The sequence below is a fragment of the Panicum hallii genome, chromosome 1, assembly GCF_002211085.1.
Source record: "Panicum hallii strain FIL2 chromosome 1, PHallii_v3.1, whole genome shotgun sequence".
In the NCBI taxonomy this organism is placed as follows: Eukaryota; Viridiplantae; Streptophyta; class Magnoliopsida; order Poales; family Poaceae; genus Panicum; species Panicum hallii.
In genome coordinates this window covers 58,396,661-58,414,867 of record NC_038042.1, presented here as the reverse complement: position 1 = coordinate 58,414,867, position 18,207 = coordinate 58,396,661, and the positions used below count along the sequence as shown (strand labels likewise).

Genomic DNA, 18,207 nt, shown 5'->3' with positions numbered 1-18,207 from the left:
TATCTGAATTTCTAGAACAGAAGGGATAAAAAAAATCTGAAATTTGCACGCATGGATGGTAATGTGCTACGAGTACCTCTCTCTGCACGTACAGGTGCTCTGAGGCTACCTAAAAGTCGGTATTGCTTCTAAGATACACGGCTAGCTCATCATTGTCAGATGCTGACTATTTTCAATTAGTTAGGAGCATTAGGTGATGAAATTTAGGCCAGGAATCGCATGATCAAGCATATATATATAGAGAGAGAGAGAGAGGATTGTTTTTTTTTTATTTTTAAAAAAAAAGAAAAAGAAAAATGGAAAGGGAGAATAGAAAACATGGGATCACGTTGGCTGCATGTGCCGCAAGACTCGTCCGGTCCTACCAAGACCCGAGTGACCAACTACTAAGATAGGTCCGTTGCGCGTATATGTTTCTTTGATAACTTTGAAAAAACAGAAAAAAGATACATGATACACTAAAGGTTGACCATCCCTGGCAACATTCCGAGCACTACTTACCTATACAGATACAATTCGATACACATTTACAAATGATTTCCACGCAGAAAAGCTTTAATAAATTCATCACAACAAAGATATCTATGTTTGTTCTACAGAGCGGTTGCGGGATTAGTTGCTATGGAATTTCTTTGTTCAAATGAGATCTTTGTATATGATCGCACGCCGAGCATTGCATATTTCCTAAGTTCTTTTCAAGCTATTTTGGAGATTCTCTTCCTCGAACTATACTTTTCCCGATGAATAGCAGCTAAGAAATGGGAAATCAAAGTACAAGAAAAGCAAAGCTTGGGTCAGGGAAAGAAAGAAAGGAAGAAAGGGAGCGTCGGTCATGTGGGGATGGTACGGGAGTATGTTCTAAGCACGCCACTAATAAAATCCCGCTGCAGAATTATATAATCGTAATAATACTGCTCGAGACTTAAAACTGCTGCAGAGTGAATTCAGGCATTGGTGATGATACCTATGCCGTGCACGATCCGTTCGAAGCACCGGTCCATGCCATGCCCCCGAGCCAGCGTCGGCCACCGACACGGCGACTCCACCGGCCGCAGCCCCCGTTCCGGCGGATTGGTTTATGCACGATTCTGCCTCGGGATTTCCACCGCGGCAGAGATGTCAAATGGTCCCGGTCAAATCACCCCACCCAACCACATTACCAGCGGAATTATATTATTTCGGTTGCTGCCGGATCTTCAAACAAAAATAGTTCTAGAATAGAGGCCCACGACGTGGTTCCTAGTATACCGAGTGCTTGACAAATGGGTGCACTACAGCTGCAGCTCACTTCTTAAGCTGGTACTGGTATGTACCACATGACAAGTCAAGGAGGAAGATACTGACAAAATTCCCATATTTCCAAAACCAAAATGCTATCCAATCAGAAGAAATTCCATCAAATACTTCCTCTAGTCATCGAGTAACATTTCTGAGCCAGCTGATCTCTGCAGCCGATCTTGCATTTTTAACAGTAGCATGCATGTGCACCGTGGAGTATACTCTTACTAAAAAAGCATTCTTCGCCGATCTGAATCTCAAAGGCAATGTATGTGCCTAGTGAGAGCATAATGGTGGCCACAAAAGGGAGACAAAAATGATGTGAAAATTCGTTGAGTCACATGCATTAAGCACGGATCTATCTACCATGTTGGTGCTGGTGTAGAGATGATGAGAGGGGTGGGCTTCCAGGACAATGCAGGTATGCATCCCATGTGAGATGTTCGTTTCTTCAGTTCAGGCCCATGCACCTGCTCTCCTACTCTCTTCCCCACCCTACCCACTCACCAGCAATATCCCTTCATTTCCTCAATGAAACCAGCGGGCTCTGCACAAAATGCTACCAGCAATGCAATGCTCCAACAACCATACAATACAATTCAGAAAGGCCATTACCAGGTTGGTATCAACCAGCATCTAAGACCGCACGCAGCACCCTGGCCAGTTGCTACCACCCTCTTGTTAGTTAGCATGCACCAGTCTCAGGATGCATTCAGTTTTTTAGGATTGAAGCTTTGCTACCTGTATGGCTGTACGAGCAAATGATTAATCGGCTGATCAGGAAATAGGAGCAGAAAATGCTCAATGGAAGCGCAGTTCCAAACATACATGGATCCAACTGAAAATTCTGTACAAAGCATGTACTTGCCAGCGACGCCATGCCAAGATTACCTTACAGACCAGTGAAAACAATTTTTGAACAATCACCAGTGAGATCATCTGAATCTCTTTGTTCATACATTTTCTTCGCAAGATTCTTAGTAGAAAAAAAAAGCCATAAAGGAAAACTGGGTGTCGAAATTGTAAGATTTTATTTGGTTCTCCTGGCTATCTGTAAGGAGCCCTGGATCAGGTCATGTGAAGAAGTGATAACGCCCTCACAACTTTGGGGCAACAATACGTGGCTGTTATATGCCATTTACAAAGTAGCTCAACTATGTACCAGCTGCTGTACATGTGAAAGGAGCAACTGGTGCATCTATGCAGTATCTACGTATTCCAACTTCATTTTCTGACCAATTTACTTGAACAGCTCAAATCTTAGGCACCAGCTTCATCATGAAACTGAATTGCACTCCTTTAGCAATCTTAGGTTCCGGCCATTTAGCTCCTTCTGGTACACGGATGCATTTGAAACCTTGATTTTTGTAAAGGTGCAGGGCAGCTATGTTGTTTACATCGCAATGCAATGCCATGGTCTGGCATCCCCAACTCCTCGCTCGCACCTCTGCTTCTTGGACCAACATTTTAGCAATCCCTTTCCGACGTTCCTCCTTTCGCACTGCGACATTTGCTATATAAGCAATACCTGTTCTGCACAAGTTGGAAATAATTTTGCGTGGCTTTTAAGGGGAAAAAAATACTTGTTCATGCACATTTTGAAAATATCCTCGAATGCAATAATTGAACATCTTTAGACATCCCAAACAGACGGAAGCATATATAGCAAAATTGATGGTAGTGTTCGCTCCCTTCCCGCTTCAGTTGAGAATTGTTTGATCACACTATGTTAGATGTCATTGATCAAATCGAATGTTCCTTTTTTGCTTGCCCTTGTTACCTGTGCAATTAAATACAATCACCCTTGCTTCTCCAGAAAGGCTAAAGGCGATAACACACGCTTTTGCTTCCAATCCTAATAAAAGGAAATTCATATTGAGCTCACCATTTTCTTATGAAGAATCAATTCACCATTCTCATGGACTTCATGAAAAAAACCCAACAGCAATAGACCTTGAATGAACTGTGCTAATTGCCCTGAATGGCTATGCATTGTGTTTTCTTTGGAAGCTGTAGATAGGTCAAGGTTTCCTCATATTTTACATAGTTAGCTAGGAATGGCCCGCTTGTTCAAATTGTAGTTTGAACCATGTCGTTTGTTTCTAACAAAGGAAAGGGTTATCTGCGTGTACACCACTATATATGGATATTCATGTATTGAATCTACACTTGACAGAGTTACCTTTCTCTACCAATAGACCACTTTTTGTTTCCTAGTAAACCATGATAGGGGAGGCGAGCAAACATAAAAGGCTATGGAGATTGGCAAACCCGATACTGACACTCCATAAATAGAATATTTATGAGCATCTCGAGAACCTTGAATAACTGTGTTTGTTCCAAGACTGAAACGGGTAGGATTGGAGAGAATGGCAGTGACCATCATGGCGCAAAAATTTCTCCACAGTTGCAAAGTAACTGAGGGGTTATATGAAATATGCCACATCATTCTTTATCGTAACGAAGTGTTAACCATGTTATCTTACGGCATTGATTTAATTGGCTATGATAATCTAGCAAAGAAACACATAGGAAAACATACAGTGTGGGTTAAGGAAACATGTTCAACAATTATTATTTTGAGGCAAGGAGTGCGCTATGTTTCTTTAGTAAGAGAGAACAGACGCTCAGCATTTTTTCAGTAACAAAAGCTACAACACCCTCTGTATTTATAAAACTAGTTTGACAAAGCATGTTTTAGCTTTGACAAAAAAAGCTATGGAATAGTCCAATTGCATATTTGGCGAAATGTACTAATGCAGGCAAATTAGCCTTTTCAACTTCTACTAAATCTCAAGATACATTTAAGTGCTCTCCATTTTTGCAATTAGTTTATCAGAACAAATTTGGTTTTATAGATCAAAGCAGAAGGCGGCCTACTGCATACAATCACCCTATAAAATTAAATTATTTTCCAGCACATATTGTTGGTCTCTTCTATGACACATCAAGATATACATATCTCCTTCCCTAGACTCCAGTGCCCTCGAAACCAGGAAGGGCCTTGTAGTATTATGAAAGCTTTCTGATATTTCAATGCAACATATGTGCTATCGAAACTTCATTAGTTGCTGATTATAGTAATTATATATCATAAAAGCAAAAATGAAGAGTTTTCCTTTTCATCGATCGAGTCAAACAAGACATGCATGTAACCAGCAATGACCAATGATAGATAGAAAAACTACAGAATAGTAAGTAATGTTACTACAATATGAGTCATATAGCAATATATATAGCGTGCATTCATCTATCTTGACAACTAAACACATAGATTAAAAGGCGTTAATTTACATATTTTAATAACTAATGATGTACCTTCTCTGCTTCAGGGGTCCCCTTCTCGGAAGATAGTCTGCCACTGTGTCGATTGTAAGAATGCCAGCTATGGAGCCTCTGCTGAGATTGTATTTCTGAAATCTGGCATCTCGAGGATCTCCACACTCAATGTTGAAGCTATTATTTACAGAATTAGAATTGACTGCGACGAGGCAAGTCCTCATGCACCCGGGTGGAACTGAAAATCCAGATAGAAGAGCAATGTAACGATCAATCCGTAGAACAAGGTCCAATGGGAACTTGTAATCCGGAAAGAAAGAGCTGCAATGAGTGTCAGCTACTTCCCAACAATCCTCGAGCTGTGCATCTCGGACAACAATTTCAGGGTACAACGAAGGCAGCAATTCAATTGCCTGGCTAGCAGAGCAAATTCCTGAAAATGAAGTTCGAATGAAAAAAGGTCAAGGACAATGGCCACATGACAGCAAAGTGAGATCTCCCAATCAATATGATCAAAATTCCTCTGATAAAGTAGATTTGGTGATTGCACTTTGCATCATGTAATTAACATGTACTCTTGACACGGTAAATATGCAAATGTGTTCGGTTCAGATAAGCAAATTAGGTTAATTTGCAGTAGTACAGGGGCCAGGCATCAACCATACTCAAAGCCAAATAGCCAAATTGATGCTTGTAAAGTTGCCAAATGACAAGCTTTAAGCTCACAAGGCATGCAGTAATCAGGAGAATAGTTCAGAAATACAATTTTGGGTGGTGGGTACCATTAAATTACTACTTCTCAAACAGGAGGGCACACAGCACCAAAATAGTAACTTATCCTGAGAAAACTCAACGCATCAATCGCGCATATAATTACACTTGAAATTGGAATGGAGATGAGGGTGCAGAGACCTGCGGCAGGTTTGTAGGCGAAGGACGGGCCGTAGCGCCGGAAGACAGCGGTAGATCGGGGACAACGATCGACAGGTGACGAGGAGACGGAGGACGACGGGGAGCGAGACAGGCTCAGCGCCGGCGCAGCCATCCCTCCCTCGCGGCCTCGCCCTGGACTCCGGCGCCCCGCTGCTTTGCTGTCTCCCTCCACCGATTTTTTAATCTACTGTTCAGCGGAAGCCAAGCCATGCTAAGCCAAGCAATGCCCTCACGGTCAACTTTCCGTCTTCTTATTCGCATTGCGTAAACACCAGGAGCTTGGACGTTTGGTTCATATTTTTGCAAAAAGGCCATCTAATTATGATTGCGACTATTAATTACATCCCATCATTTACAAAAAGACCCTCTAATTTATATTGCATCTATTAATATTTATTTAGAAAAGTTCCTCTAATAATATGCATAAATCATTAGGTGTGTCCCCATCGTGACACTCGGCATGACCAATGCGTGGCAACGAAGACACTCATGAATGAAATAAAAGGGAAAAGATTTATGCAAATTCTTAGAGAGATGTTGTGTTTGTGCACGTAGGTGGCAAAGTTGCGTCAAGAATGGTTTTACAACCATCGATAGGTGTTTGTTGTCAAGAGAATTTAAAGTTAGTGGAGGAGGATAGCTCCCATAAATATCTGTTGATTGAGCAATAAGAAGATTATGTACTTTCTATAACATTGAATTTGTTCATCTTATAGCTCACTAAGAAATACCTAATGATAAGAAATATCTGATGATATAATCTTAAAAGAAAAGGTACCTGATCACGAGGATCCTTCGTAATCTTCTAAAATGTTTATTCAAGAACTATGATCTTTATCTTAGAACCGAACCATTTTCTTAGCTTAGACCGAACCATTTTCTTATATGTGAGAAGAAATTCTAGGTTAATAGGGAGGATGTTTAATTAGAATAAATATAAATTATTTTCTTATTTTTATTTATGATTGTCCAGTATAAACATCTTCAAATTGAACTTGTTTTCCCTCAGCAAATAAGAGGTTGAGCTAAAGAAAATTCTACCTTACGAGAGAATCGTTGGCACAGTCACAAACTATAGATCCCAACTCTCTCTCCAATTCAAGTCATGCATTTATATAATTGATGCATGGATACAAATCTAACCAAACAACATATATTTTTAACTCGCAATTAGCAATTGAATTCAACTCTAGTCAAAATAACAATATAACAACCGAAAGTCCACTGAATATAGATATTTTCGCCAACGACTAGTGAGCACACTACAAATCATGATTTTGAATCGCGGCTAAGGCATTTAGCGGCATGGCTGCCGTTACAACGTTTAGTGGGCTATAGCCGACATTTAACAGGCTAAATGCTATAGCGGCTGACCTTCATAGCAGCTATAGCTAGGTTTAGCGGAAGGTATAGCCGGCTATTTAAAAATTTGCTACGAACACGTATAAGTCAAGTACGGGAAGGAATAGTTAAGGCCCACAACGCCAAATATTTCTTCGAAAAAGAGGCACTACACCTACTTGCGAGAGGAGAACTGAATGATAATTTTTTTTTGCGTTTGCTATAGAAAATAATGAGAATAATAAAATGTGCGAGGTACATCATCTTCCCGGCATAAAAATATAGACAAAGCAGCATTCAAAAAAGATGTTATGATGGTGCGCCAATGAGGTAATGAATAATAATAATCTTTTATTGGCGACGCTTGGTGAGAATCACACTTCTCTTTGTGCCCTCGTTACTAGTAGACTGCATGCTATTCATAGCCGAAACAAGATGAATCATCACGTAAAAGGTATTTGGAAGTTGTAGTAGCATAGGTAAGATTTTAACATGAATGGAGTTAGAAATAGCAGCATGAATATCACAAGTAGTGCCGCCCGTGTCTATTATAGGTGTGGATCCGCATAACGCCAGCCTTTGAGATCAGAGAAGAGAATTGGCGAAACGCTATTTTTATACGCAGGTGCGGTTAACAGAGCGGCAACTTACAACTAAAACGACTAGTGCTAGTAGCGCCAGCCACCGGCAGTAGCTGCGACGAGATGGCTCATCAACTATGAGGATTTATAAGTACGAAAGATTCCTAATTTAGATCGTGATAAGTAATGGTGATATAAATATTTGCATAAACCCTTAATTCTGTGAACCGAATATTTTTATAAAATCCTCTAATAGATCTTGGTTATTAATCGTGATCTTATATTTACAATAAGACCCCTCCTGGATCAGGATTATTCTTTTTCACCCTGACTGCGCTGCTAGCGGGCCTAGCGCCTGGAGATGAGAGAGAGAGAGAGAGAGAGAGAGAGAGAGAGAGAGAGCAGGGTGCTGACTGCTGAGAGGGCGCGGTGGCCGGTGGATGGCGATGGCGGGCGGCGGGGGACTGAACCGGTCGTCGTCGAGGGGGCAGCTGCCGCCACAAGAGCTTCTCGATGATCTCTGCAGGTATTTCCCCTAACCCCTAACCCCATCTCGCAAGTTCTTCTGCGATTCACTCAGATCAATCCAAACCAATCCGAGCTGAATCGCCTCTGCAGCCGCTTCCTGCTGAACGTGCCCAAGGAGGAGCTCGAGTCGTTCGAGCGGATCCTGTTCCTGCTGGAGCAGGCGCACTGGTTCTACGAGGACAACTCCGTCGAGCACAACCCCAACCTCAAGTCCCTCTCCTTCAAGGACTTCACCTCCCTCAGTAAGTCCGCCTGTGCCTGAACCCTATCGGAGACCATGGTTTGATTGATCGCTGACGCCGCTGTCCTTGCGTTGTTGTGGTGGATTGGATTGGTGGTGTGTGCAGTGTTCAAGAGCTGCACTGCTCTCAGGCCCTACATCGCGCACCTGGATGATATCTACAAGGACTTCAACAATTACAAGTTCCGTGTCCCTGTGTCCGGCGCCATCATCCTGGATGACACCTATGAGAGGGTAATTTACTGATATTTTACTGCCCCCGTCTATTGCATTTTAGGAGTTCCCTGATTAAGATTTGAGAATTAGAAGTGGGAATGTAGGTTGCTGAGCGGCATTTTCTTTTCTTTATCAAACATTGGATTTGAGTATGCCCTACATTATTCTGTCAGTTATAATCGGCCCGATTTAATAAAGGAAAAGCCATGACTATTGATGGTCTATAATAAAGTTGCCCTACACATACAATTTCACACATTGGTCTGGAATAAACCAGGCACACACACATAATTGAAGCTTTGCCTTCTTTCTTTGATCCTTTGGAGCCCAAATATGTTGGGATTTTTATCGTTTTTCTAGGTTAATTCACCTTTGCCTCTTCTCTACAGTGCTTGCTTGTTAAGGGATGGAAAGCTGGGGCCAGCTGGAGCTTTCCTCGTGGAAAGAGGAATAAAGATGAGGAAGATCACACCTGTGCTGTTAGAGAAGTAAACTTCTGCCTGTTTCATGTTTTGTCCTCCAGTCTCTTTTATTTTTTTAGTGAATGATGCGGTTTCTTTTGGGCATATTTTACTTGCAGCAAGGAAATGGGTTTCTTAGATATCACTGAACACTGTTTCCTGCTTCTAGATGATTATAGTCCTTGCTTGGTTTGAGCTACAAATTGTTTACTTTTCTTCATTGCACATTTCATATGTCTAGATCACTGTGCTCTTACGCTGAATGTTCGCAATTGAATGCTTTTATCCCTTCATGGCAAATGGCTGTTTGGCTAGGCATGCACATTTCATTGGTATTGAACCCCTTTGACATTGCTGTGGTCTGCAGGAGTTAATTTTTCTTTTACGCTATTGGCAAGATGTATCAATATAAAAGACAACAAGTGAATTCCGGGTTATAACATTTTTCACAAAGAAAGGAAAAAATAAATGTGATCACTCTATTTAGCTCCTTCAAAGCATTTTTGCATAACTTTATTGAGCATAGAGGTTTTTCGTATGCTATAGCCAGTGCTTTGCATGAGCTACTTGAAAACCTGTGATGATAGTTTTTCAGCCTTTGTCCAATCTAAATCAGTTATAATGTTTATATTCGACAATTCCTCTTGTTCGGCTTGGCCCATAAGTAATTTTCGCTAAGTAACATCTACTTGCATAACAATGCAGGTTCTGGAGGAAACTGGGTGTGACGTTTCTACGCTATTAAATTTGGATGATTACATTGAAGTTTCAATTGGACAACAAAAAGTTCGGCTCTATATCATAACTGGTGTTAAGAGAGATACTGTGTTTGCACCTCAAACAAAGAAGGAAATCAGTGTATGATAAGTTTTGATCACTCTTATGAGCAGAGAGGCAGAATGCTCCCCCCCCCCCTCCCCCCCTTCTCCTATTGCTGCTTTACTTGGCTCTATATATACTTTATGCAGATAGGCTGTTCACATAGCTTGCCAGGCTGCTCTTTAAATTAAAATATACTGGAAATGGTAGTATATTGCATAGTTGCTTGACCATCGAAAACTTTGTTTTTGCTTAGTAAGTGGTAAAGTTAGCTCTGTGCTGAATAAATCCACAGATCCTCATTTTCTTTATGGCAGTCTTTGCTTGCAGCTGCAGTTTGTTTTTTTAAAAAAAATTGTAATATGGTCTACACTTTAGCTACTGTTGATTTCATTGATTGACTTTCCTTCATTACACCTTTTTTGTTTCTATTGTTTTCCTTTTCTTTTGAAAACTATGAAATGATACAACTGAGCTACCTTTCTCTGTGAATTTGATAGGAAATCTCATGGCACAGAATTGACGATCTTTTACCAGCTAGTGATGATGCGGTATCTCGTGGAGTGAATGGAATGAAGCTGTACATGGTTGCTCCATTTTTGACGTAAGTATCTTCTGGTCAACATTTTATTTCCTGTATTTTTCAGGTAGATGCTGTTATGGGGCATTGCCACCGTTGTAGTTTCTCTCAAGAAATGGGGAGACCCCAAGAATGTGCTTTTTTATTCTGCGTCAAGTCACCTACTTTTCCACAGCATAAATTTTTTACTTATACATTGTTTTGTGTCTGACCTTGTTCTTTCTCCAGGGGTCTAAAGGCTTGGATTGCCGCGCATCCTCCCATGCTGTATCAGAAATCAGAGGCATCTGCTAGAGGTTTCTTCTGCTCCCTCGTGCACCCATTGTGTTCAGGATTACAGAAGCTATCTGTTCTCTGAACAATCCACAAACAAAATTTGCCTTAACAATTCTGCTGAATAGATTGTCTAACTGCACTCTGATCCTAGTCGAGCTTGTAGTTTGGTCTCCCATAATTTTCATCACAGACATAGGATAACATGGCATTGGGCAGGTACCGTGTGGAAGGCGAAGAATTCGTCAAGCAGTGGTGCCCCTGTCGAGAACCCTGTTGCTAGAGCAGGATCTGACGCACAGCATGTTGACAACCGCCCCGGTAGAAGCTTCAGAAACTTCAGGTTTGACACGGCACGCATCCTGCAGTCCATGGAAGCTTCCTTCTTACGCACCTAGGAGCCTGACAAAGCATCAACCCGTGCAACTGCATCCTTGATGTATATAGGCTGTCGTCAGTGTTAACTCGTCACAAGGACATGATGTCTCCGTTTCGTACCTCCTTTGTCTCTTTTCTTTTCTGGTGGTACCTGTAATCTTCAGGGCAACAAAATGTTTGGGACGTCTTGCCTGTGGTATATATCGCGTTCTGTCAGACGCTTGAATCTGGTTTTCTGCTTGCCCCCGTTGAGTGAGTGGTGAATGTCTGAGATGTTCTTCAGACGGTGTTGCCGTGCAGCTTGTGTCCATTTCGTGCTGATTGGTATGGGCCCATATGTCAGTGGGGGAGGAGATCGGATCGGCCCATCCGTTGGGCCTCCAGGTAGGAGCGGCTATCCCAAAGCGGATTCGCGAGTTGTTCGTTTGCCGTTCGTGGACGCGGTGGTGACCCGATGACGTGTGCGGTGTTGGGCCAGTGGTCTTCTTCTCTTCCCCACGCATGTACCACCAGCCCACCACCAAGTCTACCACTACGGTCCGAGCTTGTCCCACCCTGTCCTTCTCGGATTCACCTAGAACTAGAAGCTCGATGCGATGGCGACGCTGGTGCGGCCGCCCGCGCTGCACATCTGCGCCGTGAGTGGCGCCGGCGGCGGGAAGGAGAAGTGGGCGCCGCTGCCGCAGCGGTCGTGGTGGGGCCGGAACAAGCCGAGCTTGCCGCGCCAGCCGCGGCAGTCGGGCGGGAATGGGGGCCGGGGAGGCGGGGGCGAAGCGCTGGACCAGGTGCTGGGTGTGCTCCGCCGCGACGGCGAGTTCCTCCAGGCCGCCGCTGGCGCCCCGCTCCGCGACGTCTTCTGGCTCCGCTTCCTCGAGAAGAAGCAGCAGCAGCGGAAGCAGCCGAAGCCTAAGCCCAAGCCTGCGCAGCAACAGCAGATGCTGCAGCAGGAGGAGGTGGAGGTGGAGGAACTGCCTCGTGAAGCTCCAGCCTTCCCTCCTCCCGCGTACCAGCCAGGTTCCTCACAGGCGACGAGAACGCATCTCAATTTAAATCCATTGCACGCACATCGCCCTGCTGACGACCCATTTCTCCGCGATTTTGCTAGGGTTGTCGTGCGTGGAGCTAATGGCGGCCGATTTCCAAGCTCTCAAGGTGTACGCCGGTAGCGCTCAACGCTTTCTCGCGCGGCGGTTCCTGGGAAGCCAGGGGCAGTCAAAAGCTCAACAACAACCTAAACCCAAACCCCAGGAGCAGCAGCAGATACTTCAACCCCCGGTCTTCCCTCCACCCTCCTACCCTCCAGGTTTCTAGCAAAATGTAGCAAGAGCTCTAAAATTTGGGTGTCAATTAAGCTACTTCAGTCACATTATTGACTAATTTACACTGTTGTGGTAGGGTTATCCTGTATGGAGTTAATGATGGCCGATCTTGAAGCCCTCAAGTTGTACATCAACTACTATTCCACCATCCTCACCACCCCGCTTCCCCAGCATTACGATCCCGACCTCCTTGCTCAGTACTTCGCCTCACGTCCACATATCCTCGCTTTTCGCACCATTCAGGTGAGCTATGATTAAGCTCCCCCTGTGCTATTTATTAACATATACATTTTTCTAATTGTTGTAGCTAATAGGTCAGTTAACTGTCAATCTTTGTCGCAGATACTCTTTGCATTTGTCTCAGCTGTGGCAAAGATGCAAATTTCTAAAAGATCACAGTTGACCGCAGATGCTACCTACAGCAGTGGCAACAGCAGCAATGGTTTCGATGCTTCTCAATACACAGTTGGCCAGCTTCTCAAGGAGATGTTTCTTGACCTTGGACCTACTTTTGTTAAAGGTCAGATAGTCATGCTTGACAGATTTAAAACAAGGTGGTAACCATGTGGCTCGGAATGCTTTTGACATCTGTCTTTTCTTATATGTATGCAGTTGGACAATCCCTTTCTACAAGACCTGATATCATAGGTTCAGAGATTTGTGAGGTTAGGTAAAATTCTCCTTGTTCTGCATTTTTTTTGCTTCATTAGCTCTTGCTTGGCATTTTAGTGGTCCTTGTATTCTGTCTCTAGAAATTAATTGATCTGTTCCTATTCAATTTTAGGCCCTCGCTGAGTTGCATGAAAGAGTTCCTCCTTTCCCAAGAGAGGATGCAATGGAGATTATTGAAGGAGAATTTGAGTGCCCTGTATCACATATTTTCAGTTACATTTCGGATGAGCCTGTAGCAGCTGCTTCCTTTGGACAGGTAATATCTTCATGTGTTTCCTTCGTGTTTGTGCTATGTTGGAGCAAGTTATTTGGAATTCCTGATGTATTCTTATTCATTTTTCTACATCGTTATTTTCAATATGTACTGTTATGCTCAAGAAACTCTTGTAATTTTACTTCAGGTTTACCAGGGGCGGACAGTTGATGGTGCTCTTGTGGCCATAAAGGTTCAGCGGCCAAACCTTCTACCCGCTGTACTGCGAGACATATATATTCTACGTCTTGGGGTCTGTATATTTCCATCTAACATATAATTTTGCTCTTCAATCACCTGGGGATTTCTGTTGTCCTTATGACACCCTTTACATGTCGTCTTCCATATCCTGTTTCTTAGTATGATATCTGTGATTTTATTTGTTTGCAAGGCCCTGTTCATGGGATTTGTTAGTAACAACAATATGTACCATTTCCAAACATTACTAACTGTCCAGTGAAAACTAGACATAAGTTTCTTCCGCTATGGATAACCTTTCTCCCATCCTAAAAACGCTGCAGCTATCTTCCCTGTTCAAGAACTTGCTTTAGCTATAAGTTCAGTGTACTAGTGACTGTAGCATCTCAACATTTTCTATTACTTTAGTCTCATTCATGTGATGCTTTTCTACTCAGTTGTTTACTTTCTATAATTTGTTTCAGCTTGGTTTCATACGGAAGGTAGCCAAACGAAGAAGTAATATTTCTCTCTATGCTGATGAGTTGGGTAGAGGTTTCGTCGGCGAGTTGGACTACAATATTGAAGCTGCTAACGCTACCAAATTTCTGGTGCTTCTATGCTCTTGTCTCCTACCCATGCTTTTTGCTAACATATATACATCCTGTTGGGTACTTCGGCTTGGTGTTTTAACTAATAATTTCCACTCTTGCAGGAGGTTCATTCTAGGTATCCTTTTATGCTAGTTCCTAAGGTTCTAAAACAACTTACTAGAAAGAAGGTTTTAACAATGGAGTGGGTGACTGGTGAGAACCCCAAGGAGTTGCTTTCCTTGACTAAAGGAGTTTCTGGAAAAGTTACTGAAGTTTCAGAAAAGCAGAAGTTGGAAGCAAAAACTCACCTTCTTGACCTGGTATTTACTAACAATTTTAATAAATTATTATCAACCAACCAGTGCTTCCTCTTAGAAATTATTTGGAATTTAAACTGTTTTATGGGGAAGAGCTTTTGTAACTTAGGTAGTTCAGTAATCGTGTACCATCTTGCATCTATTTCAACATCATGGCACTTAAACACGTCTATGTTTTGAATCTTGAGAGGGTTTTCTTTTTCTGTTGTGGTGCTAGCATAAACATACCAATGATTAGTACATTTCAAAAGTTCAATTTGAGCTTGCTGCCCTATATGTTTTAACATCTTGTTAATTGCTCGTAAGGTCAATAAAGGTGTCGAGGCATCATTAGTGCAGCTTCTTGAGACAGGCTTGTTGCATGCCGATCCTCATCCTGGCAACTTGCGTTATACACCTGAAGGTCGAGTTGGGTAAGCTCCAGTACAACATAGGTTCACAGGCTGAACATATACATGGCTGCTTTCGGGTTTTCCTTCCTCACATTTCGTGTGATATGAGATACTTCAGCTCCTTTGTGGATTTGTAGTTGACATGAAGCTTTTGTGATAAAATACTTCTGGAACTGTTGATAACATCTTCCTAAATATATCAGGTTTCTTGATTTTGGTCTGCTTTGCATGATGGAGAGGAAACATCAGCGAGCTATGCTTGCAAGCATCATACACATAGTAAATGGAGATTGGGCTTCCCTTGTCTATGATTTGACTGAAATGGATGTAGTTCCACCAAACACCAATCTGCGCCGTGTGACAATGGTAATCCATCAAACTGCAGCTGTACCACATATGTTTTCTTTCTTTTTTCTTTGGTTGTGTGTGTGTGTTGTTGGGGGGGGGGGGGGGATGCTTTAAGTGATTTGGCCCACTCTTTGTATTGAGTGGCATCATATACTTCTTGTTTTCAGTTCCTTGGAATTGCCACTCACATGGTCTGATATTGATGTCTGGCTGAAATGAAATGATTAAACATAAGATATAAACTAAATAAAATGAGGAACATAAGTCAAATAGTTAATCAGAGTCCATTTGCATTCTTGGAATTCATGTAGAAACTATGTGCCACTGAAAAAAGTTCATTGTTCTACCATGTGAGTGACTTATGGGCCTTGGACCCCCTCATGTCAGTGTGTACACAGGCTTACAGCATGTGCCATGTGGTATATTTTGTTGAACATGGACTTATTCTGTGGCATATGGTATACTTATTCAAACTTTAGGAATCTTTCTGGTAAAGAAATGCAGATGACAATGGTCGATCCAGATTTATTTATTGTTATTGTGGAGTATATTATCAAATACACATGGTTACTAAAGGTCAATTCCCTGCTTGATACTTTTTTGGACCATTACCTAAATTCTAATGTTACAGGGCAAATATGCTTTTTTGCCAAAAGATTGTGGTGATAGACTCCCACGTCTATCTGCTATTCTGCATGCTCCCTCTTTTACAGTTGTATAAAGAGGAGTTAATTCATGGCCTTAGTACATTGTTCAGTGAACGTTCTTTTACTCATAATATTGTATATACATAGTGCTGTTTTCTAGTATGTGCCATTCTTTTTTTTATGTTTGTAATTAGTGCGCCTTTCCATGTGCTAGGAGTTGGAGGACGCATTGGGCGAGGTAACCTTTGAAGATGGAATTCCAGAAATCAAGTTCAGTAAGGTGAGTAATTTACTCTATTTGTAGGTTCAGCTCAGTGCAGTGGTGGTTTAATAATCTTTGTGCCTATCTTTTATTTCAAACTAAGTGGCATAGCTAATGACATTCTTTTCACATTGCTTTTGTACTTGTTTACTGCTACATACATCTTTTAGGTGCTTGGAAAAATTTGGTCTGTGGCATTTAAATATCACTTCCGTATGCCGCCTTACTACACACTGGTTCTCCGGTCACTTGCTTCTTTGGAAGGTTAGCTTGTTCAGTTGAAATTGAGATACCAAACTAGTTCAACACATACTTGCTTATTTCTTTCCAAATATTTCTGTTTTCATGGTGACAGTTTTTCAGAGGTTTATTAATTTCCTTCCTTTCCTATTGATAGGACTGGCTGTGGCAGCAGACGAGAATTTCAAAACATTTCAAGCAGCATACCCATATGTTGTTTGGAAGCTTCTTTCCGATAATTCACTTGCAACAAGGAGACTCTTAAATCAGGTGTCATTCATTATCTCATTTAGAACAGTGTGTGTAGAACTAGCCTCTGAAGTAGGTGTGGTACTAGGGCCGTCAATGGGGCCTTCTTATCTTCAATCCCAAAGTTGGACCAATATATTCATGTTATGCTGCCCTCCTTGTGGATTAGGCTGCATTAATGTGATACCTGACCAATCGGTTTTCTTACACAGGCAATTTTCAACAAAAAGAAAGAGTTCCAATGGCAGAAGGTTGCCGCATTTCTAAAGTTAGCTTCAGCGAGGTTTGTTTCATAGTTCTTACCGTTTAGTAAATTGGTTCGGGTCATTTTAATATGTGGGTTCTTTCAGTGCTCTCTTGAATTACTTAGATATCAATATCTTCTGGTTAGTTAAGTATTGATTCTTAATTGACTGGACTAAAGAATCAAATTTAGGTTTTTTTTATGTTGCTTGCATATTTATGTATCACTTCAGACCTTTTTTTAAAAAAAGATTTATCCTATTAATATTGGTAAGTTGGAGTGCAACGTCACTTGTTTTTATTAGTTCTATGTGCACTGCAACCCGGGGTCTGTTATTTCCTTACTTCAGAAAATAGAGGCAACAAAAATGCATGATAGATGGTAGGTGGGTAGTTTTCTGATTTGCTCAAAAATATGCTATGCATGTGCTAAAATTACCTAAGCAGTCAGTTTTGTTGCTAAAGATTATACACCTACTGATGTCATTTTCATATGTGAAGGAGCAACTTCAAATATAATAGTGGAGCTTTGCCTGAACCTGACACAAAGGACGTGACTGTCGCTAGCCTTCTAGAGATCAGTGGTACATCTTCACTTGACCGTGCTACAGCTACACCAGAGAGGGCAGTGCACACTGCAAACCTGTGTGTGAGACTTTTATTATCAAAGGACAGCGTTGTTATTAGGAGACTTATTATGACAGCGGTATGCATCACATCTTATCTCCACACTCCTATACTTATCAACCGGCCCTCCTGGCCATCTTTTCAAAATGATGAGTTCTAAGCTCATCATGTGACCCTTATGCAGAATGCAAAATCTCTTGCCCGTGATCTGATCTCCAGAGATGCATCGATGTTCCGGGTGCTCCTCAGTAAGGTTATTGCAGATGTCGTCTGCCAGTGGATGTTGAACGTCGCAGGCTTGAAACGAGTTGCGGAGACCAGGATGCGGACGCCCGTGACCATAGGAAAGAATGATGGCCATCTGGTGCTGTCTGAAGAATCATCAACCCTGATGGCACTTCAAGCGGTCGTAACAGACCGCAGGATGCAGGTCATATACTCCAAATTTGTGAGGGAGTTAAGAGAAGAGCCTGTCCTGATGGTCAGGGTGAGCTGGAACATGTTCGTCATCTCGGTCACATCTGCTGCGGTCGGCCTGCACCGCTTCATGGTGTTCCTCTCGGAGGAATACTTGCCGACGCTGCCGCCGCCTGTGCCCCCGCCCCGGCTGGTTCAGATTCAGACCCTATAAACTGCAGCGACCAGACATAGAACATAAAGATGGTTCCTGGTCGCTCATGTACTGTGCCCCTCCCCTGTATATAAACGCTGCAGGATCAATCAGTAATTCTGCGGCGTGTTCCTAGCTAGTTGCCATGCATTTTTCTCTTCCACTATTGGATCACGTGGGGTGGACTGTTATCTTAAGCTGCAGTTGAAACCTGCTTTCGCGGGAGAAGGGAAGACCGAAGCTTTTTTTTTTTTTGGTAATGCTGGGTAAATAGCACTACCATACGTACAAAACCGATTGAGTGCAACTTGAGTACAACCAAGGTAGAAACATCTGGATAGAAGCTCTTA

The 18,207-nt window shown here is 42.3% G+C and overlaps 3 protein-coding genes across 4 annotated transcripts; 2 read left to right on the top strand and 1 right to left on the bottom strand.

The window, feature by feature from the left end:
• Positions 1-2,286: 2,286 nt before the first annotated feature.
• LOC112894252 lies at positions 2,287-5,700 on the bottom strand. Of its 2 annotated transcripts, none has more exons than XM_025961907.1 (3): positions 5,470-5,700; positions 4,597-4,990; positions 2,287-3,058 (listed from the first exon to the last, which is right to left on the bottom strand). In XM_025961907.1, exons 1-3 carry the CDS (start codon positions 5,600-5,602, stop codon positions 3,055-3,057), a joined length of 531 nt encoding a protein of 176 aa, XP_025817692.1. In that variant the 5' UTR covers positions 5,603-5,700; the 3' UTR covers positions 2,287-3,054. The 2 variants fall into 2 exon arrangements, with proteins under 2 accessions (XP_025817692.1, XP_025817684.1); XM_025961899.1 differs by having other exon boundaries at positions 2,287-2,811.
• Positions 5,701-7,773: 2,073 nt separating this feature from the next.
• On the top strand, positions 7,774-11,137 carry LOC112900566 (mRNA-decapping enzyme subunit 2). The gene is made up of 8 exons (XM_025969416.1): positions 7,774-7,938; positions 8,031-8,182; positions 8,288-8,415; positions 8,787-8,885; positions 9,564-9,716; positions 10,178-10,281; positions 10,486-10,553; positions 10,750-11,137. The coding sequence occupies exons 1-8, from the start codon at positions 7,853-7,855 to the stop codon at positions 10,926-10,928; spliced, it is 969 nt and encodes a 322-aa protein (XP_025825201.1). The 5' UTR covers positions 7,774-7,852; the 3' UTR covers positions 10,929-11,137.
• A 367-nt stretch (positions 11,138-11,504) lies between these two features.
• On the top strand, positions 11,505-18,108 carry LOC112900551 (uncharacterized protein sll0005). Its single transcript, XM_025969407.1, has 17 exons — positions 11,505-11,922; positions 12,014-12,211; positions 12,304-12,470; positions 12,570-12,747; positions 12,840-12,892; positions 13,012-13,155; positions 13,301-13,405; positions 13,815-13,940; positions 14,045-14,242; positions 14,546-14,652; positions 14,835-14,997; positions 15,841-15,906; positions 16,059-16,152; positions 16,286-16,398; positions 16,590-16,660; positions 17,122-17,326; positions 17,432-18,108. Exons 1-17 carry the CDS (start codon positions 11,505-11,507, stop codon positions 17,876-17,878), a joined length of 2,853 nt encoding a protein of 950 aa, XP_025825192.1. The 3' UTR covers positions 17,879-18,108.
• Positions 18,109-18,207: the final 99 nt, after the last annotated feature.

Coding starts and splice junctions, on each gene's coding strand:
- LOC112900566 (XM_025969416.1), top strand. CDS start 7,853: ATGGCGATGGCGGGCGGCGGGGGACTGAACCGGTCGTCGTCGAGGGGG. Junction 8,416..8,786: donor TGGATGACACCTATGAGAGG/GTAATTTACTGA, acceptor TCTTCTCTACAG/TGCTTGCTTGTTAAGGGATG. Junction 9,717..10,177: donor AAACAAAGAAGGAAATCAGT/GTATGATAAGTT, acceptor TGAATTTGATAG/GAAATCTCATGGCACAGAAT.
- LOC112894252 (XM_025961899.1), bottom strand. CDS start 5,602: ATGGCTGCGCCGGCGCTGAGCCTGTCTCGCTCCCCGTCGTCCTCCGTC. Junction 4,991..5,469: donor CGCCTACAAACCTGCCGCAG/GTCTCTGCACCC, acceptor CTTCATTTTCAG/GAATTTGCTCTGCTAGCCAG. Junction 2,812..4,596: donor GGACCCCTGAAGCAGAGAAG/GTACATCATTAG, acceptor CAACTTGTGCAG/AACAGGTATTGCTTATATAG.
- LOC112900551 (XM_025969407.1), top strand. CDS start 11,505: ATGGCGACGCTGGTGCGGCCGCCCGCGCTGCACATCTGCGCCGTGAGT. Junction 13,941..14,044: donor CTAACGCTACCAAATTTCTG/GTGCTTCTATGC, acceptor CCACTCTTGCAG/GAGGTTCATTCTAGGTATCC. Junction 14,653..14,834: donor ACACCTGAAGGTCGAGTTGG/GTAAGCTCCAGT, acceptor TAAATATATCAG/GTTTCTTGATTTTGGTCTGC.